This window comes from Ochotona princeps, chromosome 4, assembly GCF_030435755.1.
Source record: "Ochotona princeps isolate mOchPri1 chromosome 4, mOchPri1.hap1, whole genome shotgun sequence".
NCBI lineage: Eukaryota > Metazoa > Chordata > Mammalia > Lagomorpha > Ochotonidae > Ochotona > Ochotona princeps.
The window spans coordinates 10,822,091-10,838,639 of NC_080835.1; the positions used below are offsets into that span (position 1 = coordinate 10,822,091).

A 16,549-nucleotide genomic window follows, 5' to 3' on the forward strand; every position below is an offset into this window, starting at 1 on the left:
CTAGCTTTGCAGGAGATTCAACCTGCTGGACCACTGTGCACTATCAGTAACTAAGCTTCTGACTTTGATCTAGCTGCTCACTGCTGTTCTCTTGGTAGGTCTAAACTTTTTTTAGAGCGTAAGAGGAGATCTATTAGTTTGCTTAAACTTAAAAGATCTCATTTGTCATTATAATAGTTTATATGTGTTTTTCATCTTCATAAGAACAAATCTTCAAGGGTCAGGAACTGCATTTCACTGGCATGCATTTCTAATGATGCACCTTGTAGCCCTCAGTGAATGTAGGTAGGAGTGACGATTGACATTTGAAACCTTGGTAGGGATGTCTTAGCATTCTCTAACTCTTCTGCTTACTGCTTCACTGCAATAAAATAAGAACAGAAAAATAATCTATTTAAGCCAATTTTATTTAAGCTTTATCCTACATCACCTGTTGTTACCACCATACTCACATCCTTATGTTACTTATGTAACTCAATTAAATGACTTCATGCTTAGGTGAATGTATTATGCATTTCTAAATGTTATGTAAATGTGAAGCAGTCACCTCATTGCAATGTGAATATCTTTATATAAGTGTGGCCTCTGCTTCTTTACCTCCAATTGGTAGATGGGCACTGGGAAGACAAAGTAGTAGAGCAAAGGGGAAGGGGAATTATGAAGTGAATCTTTTTTTTTTTAAAGATTTATTTATTTTTATTGGAAAGACAGGTTTACAGAGAGGAGAGACAGAGAGAAAGATCTTCCATCTGCTTGTTCATTCCTCAAGTGACCACAATGGCTAGAACTGAGCTGACCCGAATCTAGGAACAGGAGCTTCTTCCAGCTCTCCTATGCAGGTGTAGGGTCCCAAGGTTTTGGGTCATCCTTTACTGCTTTCCTAGGCCAGTAGCAGGGAGCTGGATGGGAAGTGGAGCAACCAACCAGAACACAAACCGTTGCTCTTATAGGATCCTGGCATTTACCAGATGAGGCTTTAGCCGCTGAGCCAACATGCCAGGCCTGAAGTGAATTTCTTTAGTATTTTCTCTGGATAATATAACTGGGTTGCCACCAACATGTCCACCATTATCCTAATTATGGGCCCACTGTGAGCCAATATAAGACAAGAATGAGCAGCTTAGCTTTGGGAGCCACATGCTTGAATTGGAAGCTAGATTTCACTCACTGGCTGTGTGACTTGGGAGGCAGTGGCCTAACAATCTGAGTCTTCTACTTGGGTAGCTGGGATCCACATCTGCTGCCTTCCCAGGCACATTAACAAGGAACTGGATTCAACTGGGTCAGTTGGGACATGAACCTGCATTCATATGGGATGTAGGTTAATGTGCTGCATTCTAATACCCATCCCAAGATATTTTTCTTGATATTATTTTTGTGGCTAATATAGTTAACAACTAGCAATGTATAATTTACATTATATTAGATGTTATAAATATTCTAAAGATGATGTAAAATACACAAGAAGATGTACATAGGTTATGTACAAATACTATGTTGATTTAAGTTAGGAACATGAGCATTCAGGGATTTTGTTGTTCTTGGGAGTCATGGAATCAGTTCCTAGTGGATCCCAAGGGATGACAATGTGTTATTTTCAGGGATCATTATTCATTTTCTTGGCCTTTTCTGGGGTGTATTTAGACGACAACACAATCCAGGAGATCTGAGTAGAAATCACTCCTCCCACTGTATGCTTATACTCTTTCAGACAAGAAGGAAATAATGAACTTTTTAGTCTGAATAATGAAATAAAATAGCATCTCTGTATATTGAACAGACCTATGTTAATAGGTAAATGAGTGTGTTGGAAGTGTCCATAACCGGAAGGACTGGGAGAGAGGATTTAAGCAGGAATGTTGTGATGGACATTGCTCCATTGGTTCCTTCTGTGAAGGAGAAATGACACTCTTTCAAGATGCAGAAAATAAATAATACCTGAATATGCGGCTACCAGAGTTAACACATTCAGAAGAGGAAACTGGGGTTTTTTAATAAAAGAAATAAAGGAGAATTTTTTAGTATGCAGATCAAAGTAGGCATGCATTTATGAAATGAAGTCAGGTGACAATGAGTGAAAGAATGGGACGGATAAAATCGGATGATGCTAGCCAATTTGTTGACTAAAATTGGAAAGAGAAAGGTACGGGTGTGATCCTATTGGACATGGCCATGCCTTAGCTGAGACAGAGAGAAATGGCAGAGAGAAATGGCAGCAAAAGATAATACCGTTCAGTATTTGTTCAGGAAATGGTTTGGTCACCAAAATGAAAAAGCCCATCAGAGAGATCTTAAAACGAGTGTTTAATGGAATAGGAGGATTGTTTTCATAATTTGCCTCAACTTTATAGAGTGTCTTGTTAAACTCTGCCATATGATAGTCACGAAACTTTTTTGTGTGACTTCAGGGCTGTTTGTTGCTGTATGTGGATAGAACATGGAAATGGAGTGATGAAGATCTACATCTGAATCAGAGTTCTGCCTCCTTATTCTTGCACAGCCATGACCAAGTCAGTTTTCCTGTTGAGACCATGTTTCCTTATATATATATTTTTAACATAAAGATGGTGTAATAGACACTGTAGCAGGGCCTGCCACAGTGGACTAGTGATTAAAGTCCTCGCCTTGAATGTGCTGGGATCCCATATATGTGCCTGTTCTAACTCCCATGGCCCTACTTCCCATCCAGCTCCCTGCCTGTGCCCTGGGAAGAAGTTGAGGACGGCCCAAAGCCTTGGGACCCTGCACCCGCATGGGAGACCTGGAGGGAGTTCCTGGCTCCTGGCTTTGGATCGGTGCAGCTCTGGCCATGGCAGCTACTTAGAGAGTGATCTTCCTCTCTGTCTCTCTTCCTCTCAGTGTATCTGCCTTTGCAATAAAAATAAATAAATCTTAAAAAAAATTAGACACTGTAGCATTGCGAGGTACCTTTTAATTAAAACGCTTTTGTGCTGCTGCATAATAAGTAACCAATAAAGGCTAGTGTTTGTGATTATTATGAGAATTGGGGTATTACGGGGAGAAATTCTGTTTTTGGTTTTTATTTTTCGCTGAAGAGATTTCTTTCTGCTTTTGTTTTCTTTGGTTGGGTCAAGAGAGTGGTGACCATGAAGAACAGTAAGAGGCAGCAGGTGAGGAGTCTCCGTTTTTCAAAGATGAACCCCTCATGTCTTCCTTCTGTACAGCAGAGGTGAAGGTCGCGCCTGGCACCATTTAAGTATCCAGTAATTGGGAAGCTACAGCTCATGACCTGGGGAAATTCCTCTCCAACACCTTCCACAGGGCGTCCTTGATCTCTTTGTTCCTCAAACTGTAAATGAGAGGATTCAACATGGGGATCACGAGCGAATAGAACACAGACACCACCTTGTCCCTACCTAGTGAGTAGCTGGAGCTGGGTCTCAAGTACATGAAAAGGGCTGTCCCAAATAACAATGTCACCACCATTAGGTGTGAGGCACAGGTATTGAAGGCTTTCCATCGGCCGTCCAGGGAGCGGATCTTCAGGACAGCAGACACTATGTAACTGTATGAAATGAGGAGAATGAGGAACGATGTCCCTCCAACAGCAACCACCACCAGGAAATTGATCACTTGACTGAGGAAGATGTCAGAACAAGACAACGCCAGGACTGGTGGGAGGTCACAGAAGAAGTGGTTGATGATGTTGGGACCACAGAAATAAAGCCGGAAGATGGAACAGGTCTGGATCATGGAGCTCAGGAACCCTCCCACATAGGCACCCAGCACCATGCGTGTACAGAGGCTCTGAGACATAATGGTTGTGTAGAGCAAGGGGCTGGAGATAGCAGCATACCGGTCATAGGCCATAGATGTGAGGAGGAAGCACTCAGTCAGACCCATCCCGACAAAGAAGAAAAATTGAGCCGCACAGCCCACGAAGGATATGGTCTTCTGCTTCTGGAAGAAGTCAGCGAGCAGCTTGGGAGCCACAGCGGAAGAGTAGCAGATGTCAATGAAGGACAAGTTGCTAAGAAAGAAGTACATTGGTGAGTGCAGATGAGGGTCATTTCTGATCAGAAAGATGAGGGCCAAGTTCCAGGCCAAAGTCACAAGATAGATGCCCAGGAATGTCACAAAGAGGAAGACCTGGAGTTCTGGATGGTCTGTGAATCCCAGTAGGATGAACATGGTCACTGAGGAACTGTTGTAGGTCTTGGCTGTGTGCATGTTTCTCATGGACCACAAGGACAAGATGTAGACCTGGATAACGAGAATCCTCATGACAGGGAGTGTTAACAAATTATTCCAAATGCAGATGAGGGAGGGAGGAGAATGATAGAGGGTTGCAGTTTCACCCAGAAGCTCTATCTCTACCTTTTCTTCTCTCCTTTTGCACCCTACCCGTCGTTTCCTCAGTTTTTCTCTCTCCAAGGCAATTGCAATTCAGTGTCCCAAATATGTAGGCAGGATGGCGTAGCCAATAGAAGTCTAAATTTAGGATTTAGACTTTCTGAAATCAACTGTTTCTCCACTGTTTATTCATTACATCGTTTTGGATAGCATCTCTTGCTTTAATTAATTTATATTTAAAACTGAAAGATAGTGATTACTTCACAGATTTTTTTAAGCACTGCATTTGCATGTCTTTTTTTGAAGATTTATGTATTATTATTACAAAGTCAGATCTACAGAGAGGAGCAGAGACAGAGAGGAAGATCTTCTGCCCAGTGATTCACTCCCCAAGTGAGCACAACGGCTGGTGCTGTGCCGATCCGGAGCCAGGAGTCAGGAACCTCCTCCAGGTCTCCCACACGGGTGCAGGGTCCCAAAGCATTGGGCCGTCCTCGACTGCCTTCCCAGGCCACAAGCAGGGAGCTGGATGGGAAGTGGAGCTGCCGGGATTAGAACCGGCGCCCATATGGGATCCCGGGGCGTTCAAAGGCGAGGACTTTAGCCGCTAGGCCATGGCGCCGGGCCCCAAACATTTGTATTTCTAAAGTTAATATAAAGGGAACAGATTTCATGTTTCATATATACAATTTTAAGGATACAATGATGCTTCCCCACCCCTCTCCAGCTTTCCCCCCTTCTTTCTTTCTTATTTCTCTTGTAATTTTTTGTGATGACATACTTTCTTTTTTGTGTGTGTGCTTAATGCAGTCATTTTTTTCAAAATATAAATTACATTTACAAAGAAGTCACATTAGTGGATTGTCAAAGCAAGTTAAAGCCAAGAAACAGTATCATTGTACATTTACCACTGTACCAGAAACTTCTTTTTCACTTTCAAACCATGTCTCCTTTGCCTGAGAATATACAGACTGACAGAGTTTCCAAGAGGTACCTAAACAATTACAGGGGCATGTCTGTTCTTCGTTTTCAAATCAAATGATATTTGAAATACACACCAATCACCTAAACCAAGTGTCAATGCAAAGGACGAAGAAGTTTTCTTCGGAAGGGCTGGAACACTTTCTGAGTCACTGCACTACTGAACAAAATGATGTTTGGTAATAAGCCAAAATGACATTCATATAAGATCTGTTTTTATGCTTTTTGTTGAAAAACACAAAACTAGAAAAGCAGTAGCCAAGTGAGGAGTAAAGAACTTTGGACCTGGAATCAGAAGTTATGTAAGTGAGTTCTCGCCCAATGGCTTTGTGGGCAATTTCATGCTTTCAATTTATCTTATAATCACAAACTCAAATGGCTATAGACATAAAAAAAAAATGCTCAGGCTCCCTACCTGTTAGAAAAAAATAAAAACAAAAACAAAACCACAATGAAGTTGCAGGGAGATTGGCCTATGTGCAGAAATCTACAAAGAAAGTGGGAGGACCTGTGAAGAACTTTAGCATGATTGAGTGAAGGTGTGAAATCTCAGAGAATTGCAAGACATGCTTAAGACAGCTTTACCGCAGCTCCCACCCACAGTGTGGAGGGCCCACCTTTTAGCAAGGTCTGTGTTGTGAGTCAGGACCACCTGGCCATACCTGTTCAGGTTAGCAGAAAATAGCGTAAGGTTGAGGTCATAATTTTGACTGTGCTTCAGGCTGAGCCTGATTCTGCTGTGATTTGGCCACTTGTCAGCTGTAGGTAGCTGGACAACTCATTTAGCCTTTCTGAGTTTTAACTTAATTATTTGTAAATAAAAGAGATACTAGTGATTACTTAATTGGAGGATCGTTTATGATAATACATGAAAGATTTATGAGTTCAAGATAGTACTTATTATATGTGCTGCCAAAGCAAGCCCTCAAGATAGCACTTATAAATCTACTGACTTTTTTCCCCCAGAGGAACTGATTTATTGTTATATATAGATTTAGTTCTTACTGAGCAACATTTCCTCCTCATGTGATAGGTTGAAATGTGCTTATCTTACATAATGGGGAGTTCACTGATGTATCATGCAGGTTTATAAAACTTGTTTAGAAGTGTGGCTGAGGTATTTAATTATTTCGGATGGGGTCAATGTGTTAACTATAATCTGTTTGGAATAGTGTCCTAGAAGAAAGAGTTTGCATATTTATTTATTTATGGAAGGATTTTCATAGTTAAAGATGATATTCTAGTCCCAAAATTTAAAAAAAAATTGAAATGAAAGGAAGGAATCGAGGATTGGTGTTGTAATGCAGCAGGTTAGGTAATAACTGGTATTTGCTGATAATCATGCGCATGGACTATTCACTGATGGTCAATAGCCAAAGTTTATTAATGTAAAAGACTTTTAAAGACTGAAGGTCATGTAGGAATGCGGAAGGGGGGTTTGGGACAGGATGTGATTTGTGTGCTAGCAGCAGAGGGCATCAATCAGTAAACAATGCGTCTGGCAGGCACCTCTCTATGATCTGCTGTCTAAACTTGAGGATTAGGAAGTTCCTTTCCTGTACATTTCCCTATCAAATGTTTCAGGACCTTTGCTCTGAATTCCCAGAGCTTTCTCACAGGATTACCATGCTTATGGTTTTACACAAGTGAGATTTCCTGTTGTCCTCTCATAATTAGTTTGTCTTCCTACGACCTGGGAGGTGGGCATCCCATATGAACACTTTTTTTGATTCCTCGCTGCTCCGGTTGCAATCCAGCTTTCTGCTAATGTGCCTGAGAGAGAAGCAGAAGATGGCTCAGTATATGTACCTGTGTCACCCAAAATGGGAGACTTGAATGGAATTCCAGGCTGGCCCATCCTTTCCCGTTGCTGCCATTTTGGGAGTCAACTCTTCTCGCTTCCGCTCCATCTCTGTAACTTTACCTTTCCAATAAGTAACAAAATAAATCTAAAAAAAAAAAGTTTACCTAGAGTCTTATTTCCACATATGAATTCTCCTGACTCTTGTCCTAGAAGTTGAAAAAGAAAGCACTGTGAGTGCTGTGCATGAAGAGATAACTCCTCTTTTTCAAATAGCGAGTCAGCAAGTATTGGAGGCTCAGATTGATCTGAATCTGGGCACCCTATAGTCCTGCTTGTTTAGATGAGGACTGAGTTGCTTAAACTCCTGTTTAAACTTCTTAAAGTTGGAATATGAAGATCTTGAAGAAGAGATGAATGTCTTTTTTTTTTTTTTTTTACAAAACTGGTTGAATTCTCACAAAAAATGCATTTATTCTGATGCGAGTGGTTTGGTATAAAGCAGGCTTACTCTGTTGGCTTATTCCCCTCTGTACCTGCCTGCTTTCCTTTTGTTGTTTCCTACCATGTTATAGGGTGGCTTGAGATCCTTACCACTCACAACCATCCAGTCTTGGACTTCCAACCTCATTGTTGTAAATGACCTATTCTCAGATTTTTCTGCTATCACAACTGAAAAAGGAATAAGGCAGATCCCAGGATTTAGATATGATCAATGCAAGATTATATCAAACAGCTAAAGAAGTAGACCTCATTGATTTCATAGAGGCTGAGTTGCATTGTCATGAATACACATTTTGAAGGTTGTGTAAGATTCAGTTATTTATTAGAATAAGACATCTAGCAAAGTATCTTACATATAGAGTTGATCCGTGAGTTAGTTCACATTTCATTGTATATCTGCAACAGGGTGTTAAATTTTGGGACCAAATGTGTTCAGTTGAGTTCAGCAGACATGGAAAAAACGGTGAAAAGACTCACAGCGGACTTGTGGAGTTCAGAAGATTCTATGGTTGCCCCTGATCAGGGCGCTATCCTTTATCTCGTAGTATTTTACTCTGTCTCCCCTATAAGTACCCAGCTTCCTCAAGATCTCACTTTTCCAGATCTTTTTTCTTCTTTTAAATGAACAAATGGCTGAGAGAACTGAAATAGTCCCTCTCAACGCAAGGAGATAATTAAAAAAGGGTTCAAGGATTAAGATTCCAATGGCATCCAAAGGATCTGATGGAGTGTTTATCTTGGAGCAGGTACTCAGTAATTTAACTGTTGAGGAACCAATGCTTTAGGAACATTTGCTGAGCACCTACTATGCACAGAACCATATCCCAAGCATAAAAAGAAAGTTACCATTTTGTCCTGAGGAACTTACCATTTTCCTATTATTTCCCCTGGGTGGATGGAGGAGGGACAGAACACATTTATTATAAGACCACATATTGCTTCTGACATATAGTTGGTTTCAAAAATCTATAGTCATTTGCCTCAAATTCATTTAGGAACAAGGCATTGCATAATTAAATAAATCACAAAATAACGGGTAGTTTGTCCAGCAGGTCTGTTAAATGTGGCACAGAGCCTACCAGATCACAATTCTCTGTCCCAGCAGGGGAACTCTCACTTATTCAGCCTGCAAATTAAAAAACTGAGATGATATTATGCTAGGAAATTCCTAACACATCAAGAGGACATAATTAGTCCTTTTATAATTTTAAGAAGCTAGCTATAAAGTATAGGGGTAAATAGAGAAGTGATTATGTCTTGAAAAAAGTTGGGAAGTCTTGTCTTCTAGAGATCATTTTTAAGCTGATTGTTGGAAGAATTAGGGACTTGCCAGATGGAAAAGTCCAGGCAGAATGTAACACAAAGTGAAAAGGCCAAAATCTAGGAATGACTGAGTGTGTTCCTAGTTTGTTTGTTTGTTTGATTGTACTGCCTTTGTTTCAGGAAGAATTTAAGGTAATTTATGTTCCAGTCTTTTCATACTGGAGTGGTTAGAGATGAGACTCAAAGATGGCAGGAAGTATATTATCAAGAGTTTTGTAATTGATGCTTGAATATGAATTTTATATAATGGAAAATGAACCCAAGAGGACTGATAATCAGATTTGTTGTGAATTTTCTGTATATTGAATGAATGAAGATAGAAATTGAAGATTAATATGTACATTTACATGATTTTATTTTTGTAAAAGGCAAAAGTGCATTTATGTGTGTTTATATATACTTGTATATACAAAGGAAAATGTTTCAAAGGATATACTTTAACTTGTTCACAGTGATAACCTCTGGGGAATGGGATTAGAGGGAAGGGGATTTATGTGGCTGTCTGTATACTGGGTAGGATATTGTGCTTTTATTTCTGTATTTGAATTTTTAATAAATATGTATTATTAAAAAAGATTCCAATGGCAAAATTCATAGCATGAGTCATAAAAGATAAGGAGGGTTTTGGAGGTGAGGCAGGTTCTGTGAGATGTGGGACAACCTATGATGCAGGCTTGATACAGATCCTCCAGCTTACTTTTCAGTCCATTTATGAATAATTGGGGCTGTATTTAAGGGCACAGAAATCTCTACAGAGATTTAATTTCATCTTAACTCTCATGCTAATTGTGAAAACTCGAACATGTTTCAAGTAATCCTTAAAGGAAGTGAAGGGCAGAACCAAAATTGGGCTTTTATTCCAGCACTAAAGTAGCTTATTCTGCAACCTGTCTCAGAATATCATGATGAACAATTTCTCTATTTAGACAGTTAACTTGGTTTTTTTTTTAAAGGATTGATGTTTTGTTTGTTTTTGCTGTGTTGGTTTCTTACAAAAATTTTTAATGGAAATTCACTATATTTATGAGATGAAGAATTCAGTTCATCGTGACTTTCTGAAGACTTTAAACATGCTACTAAATATTTAATAATCAGCCAGTTGAAGAGGTTGTTTCTTTTAATTATCTGTAATATGGCTCATTTAAGACTTTATGCAGAAGACAGTCCAGATTAGAAGTACCTATCAGCAGATAAATTGTGTACTGAGTAAACTATTCAACTGACAAATCAAAAGCATTGAGATATCTGAGGCAGATAATAGTTTAGTACAAAATTCTGGATTTCTGTGCATTTTCACTTGAAGAATGCTCAATGCTTACAAAAGTATTCCATCTGTAAATCAAACTATGCCATATTCTGCTTAACTAGTTCATAACTGTCAGAAACACTTCAAGAAAATATACCTCAGAATTTTTAGTAGTCTCAAAAGGAATGAGCTATCCAACAAAAAACATTAGGATTCTTAAGTATATACTGCTAAATGAAACAACTCTCTGAAAATGCTGTATGTGTATAATTCCAAATGTATGATATTCCAGGAAAAGTGAAAACTATGGAGTCAATAAAGAGACCAATGATAATGGGGCAGGGAGGGAGAGGGATGCAGGGAGTGCAGAGGATTTTTAAGACAATGGAACTAATCTGTGTGATGCTATATTGTTGACTTCCTAATGTGAGTTATGGACTTCAAGGGATAATGATGTGTCAGTATAGGCCATCAATTTTAACAAAACATTATGGTGGAAGGTGTTGCTATCGGGCGCGGCTGATGTGTGGGGCAGAGAGCATATAGGAAATCTCTATACAATCTGCTCAATCTTGCTGTGAAGCTAAAATTGCTATAAACCATGAAGTCTAACTTTAAAAAAAGTTGAAAAAATTGGGCTGTCTTTAGTTCCTGCACTCGTGTGGGAGACCCAGATGAAGCTTCAGGCTCCTGGCTTTGGATCGGCTCAGCTCTGGTTGTTGCGGCCACTTGGGAAGTGAATCAATGGATGGACGATCTTCCTCTCTGTTTCTCCTCCTCTCTGTATCTCTGATTTTGCAATAAAAATAAATAAATCTTTAAAAAAAATTGGGCTGACTTTGAGAAAATGCAGATAGAAGAGAGAGAGGTACAAGGGTAAAAGCAAATAGAACTCCTTGTTTAACTATATGAACTTGTAGAGCTAGGTGCTCTATAAACCGACATTAATATGGACATGAAGAAAAAGAGTCAAAGAGGAGTTACTGCACTTACCCCCTGCTTCCTGGTCTGTTTGCCTTCAGCTGCCACATGGCTTGGATTGTCCTGTCTTGGAAGAGTTCGATGCTTCCAGTGCCCAAAATATTAGCAAGTTTGGAAAGAGCGTTTGAGGCTGGTATGTTCATCAAGGATCAGAATACCTGTTTGGCAAGTAAGAGTGTGTTTTTGGACACAGTGATGGAAAGGAAAGATAGAGGAGGTTGTAGTTTTTATGAAGCTCTTAAAATATCCACTACGTCTGCATTTGGGGTCATTTTAGAAGACCATTTCACAGCTGAAGTTGGGGTGAATTTGGGAGATATTTTCCTCTTTCCATGGTAGTGTATTATTACATTTGCCCACGAGGGTCTTTTTGAAAGAGCAATAAACACTTCACCCAAACTTCAGAGCTTTGTAGTTAATTGCCCTCTCGGGTTGTTTTGAAGATAAATTTATGTGCTCCAAAGACAATGCTATTAACTCTGTCCCAGTGGCCAGGTCTTCTGATCCCCCAAGAATAATCAGAATATCTTCTGCTAATACATGTTCAAAAGTAGTCCAAAAAAAGCATTGGAACTTAAGGACAAGACAAACAGCCACTCTGCAGAATAAAGGAAGATGGTTTATTTGTACATATTTAGCCTGAAGTACCTATGCTAAAAAGATGGAGCCTTAACCTTGTGGAGTTCCTACTACATGCCAAGCACCTTTCTTTGTGTCTTACATATATTAACTCATTAAATCTTCCAGAATCTCATTGCAGAAGAAGAAACTGAAAGAGCAGTTAATTAAGTCACTACAAATTGTATAGCTTTTATAGCTTTTAAGGGATTGAACCAGTATTATGTCTCATGACTATATGATATCAAACTCTTCCTATGAAGGGATGGCACAGGTATTTATTTTGATGCTTAATTGCATACAAATGTATTGTTATGGTTTCTCATCTCCCTTACATCAAAACTCCAATTTCTTTCCATGGAAATTTACCATCTTTCTCAAAACAGGAGATCTTACATATGGGGTGCTTGATATGTTTACTTTATGTGTATGTACCTGAATATTGCACTGTGCCCCACAAAGGTAAACAATTATGGTATTTTAGCAAAAAAATTCAAAGTATTAAAAACTAAACATATGGCATGATATAGATACAATAATTTTAGAGCTTGAAAATACTTTCATTTGTATTTTTTTCATGTAATTCATAGGTACAGTTTTTTAAAAGATTTATTATTTATTTTTATCGAAAAGGCAGATATACAGAGAGGAGGAAAGACAGAGAAGTAGATCTTTCATCTGATGGTTCACTCCCCAAGCAGCCGCAACAGCCAGAGCTGAGCCAATCCAAAGCCAGGAGCCTGGAGCTTCATCTGGGTCTCCCTCGTGGGTTTAGGGTCCCAAAGCTTTCGGCTGCCCTCTACTGCTTTCCCAGGCCACAAGCAGGGAGCTGGATGGGAAGTGGAACTGCTGGGATTAGAACCAGCATCCATATGGGATCCTGACACGTTCAAGGCAAGGACTTTAACTGCTAAACTATCGCGCCGAACCCCAAAGACATAATTTTAATTCATTCTATAATCACAGGCCCAATTCACCACCAACCACAATATTCAACGAGTAGAAAGTGGGGTGACCACAGTTCCACAGAAGCATAGACAAGGGATAAAAATAACAATTATTTCACGTGATGTCTACTTCATTTCTATATATTTTTTGGTATTCTATATGAATTGCCACATATCAGAGAAAACAGGACTTTTATCTTTTGGGATTGGCTTATTTTCCTAGGCATATGGTTTTAAGTTGCATCGATATTGTTGCAAAAGACAGGATTTCATCTTTTTTTTATGGCTGTCTAGTATTTTGTAGTATTTTTATAACATGTTTCATTTATCCAGGCATTATTTAATGGACATCTGTGTTGAATTTGTATCTTAGCTATTGGTGGGGGGGGGGTACAGAAAACTCTTTCATATGCTGATTTTGTTTAGTTTGGATGAATTCCTAAGAGTGGGATAGTTGAGTAATATGGCAGACCAGTTCTCAGATCTCTGTGAAATCTACATATCATCTTCTTTAATGGTTGTACTAGATTGCATTCCTAGCAGCAGTGTATTAGGGTACCTTTCCCCCTGCATCCTCACCAGCATTGATTACTTGTAGATTTTTGGATGATAGCCATTCTCATTGGGGAGGGGTAAAACCTAAGTGGTTTTTATTTGCGTCTCCCTGATGGTAGAGCCCCTGAGCACTTTTTCATGTGTCTGTTGGTCATTTGAATTTCGTCCTTTATAAAATGTCTGTGCCTGTCCTTTGCCCATTTATTAACTTGCTGGTTTTGTTGTTGACTTTCCTGAGCTTTTTGTAGATTCTGCGTAAGAATCCTTTATCAATTTTGTAGCTTGTATATATTTTCTCCCATTTTGTTGGTTGCCTTTTCACTTGTTAAAGCATTTCCTGGGTCTGGTGTGATAGCCTAGCGACTGAAGTCCTCACCTAGGATGCTCTGGGATCTTATACGGGTGCTGGACTTAACACTGGCTTCCCCACTTCCCATCCAGCTCCTTGCTTGGATGAGAAGGAGATACAAGGACAAAGGTCTTCCATCCCGGTGGTTCAGTCCCAAAGTGGCCGCAACAAACGGTGGAGATGAGCCAATCCGAAACCAGGAGCCAGGAGCTTTTTCTGAATCTTTCATGTGGGTGCAGGGTCCCAAGGCTTTGGGACGTCTCCGACTGCTTTCCCAGGCCACAGGCAGGAAGCTGGATGGGAATTCTTGAATGAGAACTCATGATTTATCTTTTTTTTTAATCATGTTATCCTATCTAAACATATTTTCTTCTTCTTTTTTTAAATCTATTTTATTGTATTGTTGTTGACAATCTTTACATAGTTAATTACATATTTTCTTCTTATTGCTGTTCATCATTTACTCTATGCTCAATACGTTTCCATCTCCTTGGTCTGGTTTCTTTCTCAGAATTGAGTTCAGCTGCTTAAGGAGCACGTGATACAGAACTTGAAACATGGTAGAAAGTGTAATGTGTCCAAGAATGATGGATCACTGTGGCAATGATGGGGTATTATGTGAATTTTAGATCCTGAAGTTCAACTGTTAAAACTGACCTGATGGATAAAGAGTAGTATTAAGATGAAAGCTTACAGCAATAAATTTCTACATTAATAAATTTCTGCATTAAACAGTTAGGAATGTCTCAAGTAAACAGCCTGAACAGTACAACTCAAGGAGCTAGCAAAGACAGGACAAACTAACCCTTAAACTAACGGAAGAAAAGCAAGAAATAACAGTAATCATGAGAGAAATAAGTGAACAGAAAAACATTAACTTTTTAAAAAGAAGATGAATAATTAATTATATACCTGAATAGCTAATGTAAATTTTGAATATTTTCATGCAAAGGCATACTACAGTATATACACATACTGAAATGTCAAAAGCAATAAGCAGGGAGCAGGATGGGAAGTGGAATAGCCAGGACAGAATCTGGTGCTCATATGTGATTTTGGTGCTTGCAGGCAGAGAATTAACCAGTTGAAGCACTGTGCTGGCCCTAAATGTACTTTTATCTTGAATTCCTATAGACTGCCTGGTGAAATGATTTTTAAATTAATACTAGGTTGAAGTTTTTACTAGTCACTAGTGGAGGAAATACTAACCAAGATTACCTTTTAAATGCTTGAGGATCAAGATAACTTCTTACTGGTAAGTACTTGTGGATTTTTTTTCTCTGTGCTTTACTTTGAGATGTTTCAAATAAGCTAATGAAAATAGCTGTGTTGAAGTATTAAATAAACATGAAAGCAAACCATATTTTAGAAGAGCCTGCTAGAGAACTCAGTCTAAGGAGAGTAAAATTCTAGCAAGATAAAATTTGAGTTGACTCTCAAAGCACTGTTTTCTACTTTTAAACATTTCTAAATCTGTGTGGAGTTTACTTACCTGTATATGTAATTTGAATTTACATTTTATGAAAAAAAATATTTTATTTAAGGAAGGTTGGAGGGTGCGCGCGTGAGAAAGAAGTGAGAGAGAGAGAGAAATTTTCTATCTACTGATTCACTCCCCAAATGGCCACATCAACTGGTCTTGCCCAGGTCCAAGCCAGGAGCTTCTTCCAGCTATGCTACATAGGCGCAGGAAGCCAAGCACTTTGATCATCCTTTGCTGTTTTCTCAGGCACATTAATAAGCAATGGAGATGGACTAAGCTAGGTGTGACCAAGGAGCCTGCCATCACTCACAGGTGAAGGGACTGACAACAGTTTGGACTGGTCAAGGCAGCAGCACCCGAATATGCATCCTGAATAGGGTGTGGGGTGGGCCGGGCTGCAATGTTCACCAGCTCATACAAGGCCAAATGGAAGGCCAGATTACACCGGGCACTGGCCTAAAATCCAATGGCATGTATGAGAACTGGGTCTGGGAGTGGATCAAGTGGAGGAACTTGGGAAACTCCCCTGGCAAGTCATAGCTCCTGCTGGTGAACAGGTGGTCCAGACCTGAGGGTCGGACAAGCTGGGCAAAGTAGCTCCAACGGCTGGCCAATGTGTCAGCTGGTAATGGAATGGAGTACACTGGGCAGGACTGAGCAAACTTAGCCCACAAGCAAAATTAGAAACCAGGATGGAGCACAGGTCATGCCAAGCTAGGCTGTTGCACCTACTGGTCTGCGTGTGCCAGGGACGCTAAGCCACAGTGTCTAAGGCAGAGGTCAGCACAGGTGAGGGGCTGAGCCAAGCTGAGTCAGAGCAACCACTGGCATGCATGCGATCTATGGCTGAGAACAGGCCTGGTTGGGGAGCTAAAGAGACACCCCAGCTGGGTTGAGGTTCCCACCAAGGGGTGCGTGGACTGGAATGGGGGCTGCATTCTGATCAGATCCGGTTGTAGTCTCCCTTGGCACAAGTGTGGACTGGGACTGGATGCACCAAGCCAGGCCAGACTCCAACACTGTCTGGTGTTCTGGAGGACTAGGGTAGATGTGGGACAGACTAGGCTAGGTCTCAGCCCCTACCGAGCCATGTGTTAGCTGTATGTGAGTATGGATGAGCCGTGGCTGGGTTGAAACATCCAACAACAAGAACCAGGTGTGGTTGAAGGCCAGGAAAAGCCACTGTTCCTGCTAGGACAGGAGGTGAACTGAATAGGACTGGCTCAAGGACCCTCTGGTATGCGCAAAATCTGGCATTGGGAGAGGTTCTGATGGAGGAGCCTGGGCAACTCCTCTGGCAGGACACAGACCCTGCAGGTAAGCACAAGAAGCATGATAGAAAATAGCCCAGAACATGCCATGGAAAGTTTCCCACTGGCATGCATTTGGCATGGGTTGGGGCAGACCAGGCTGAATCAGTTCACGTCATCCACTGGCAAATACGAGC

General features: G+C 40.2%; 1 protein-coding gene across 1 annotated transcript; it reads right to left on the reverse strand.

The window, feature by feature from the left end:
- Positions 1–3,243: 3,243 nt before the first annotated feature.
- On the reverse strand, positions 3,244–4,245 carry LOC101518545 (olfactory receptor 5A1). The gene has a single exon (XM_004585481.3). The coding sequence runs from the start codon at positions 4,243–4,245 to the stop codon at positions 3,244–3,246; it is 1,002 nt and encodes a 333-aa protein (XP_004585538.3).
- Positions 4,246–16,549: the final 12,304 nt, after the last annotated feature.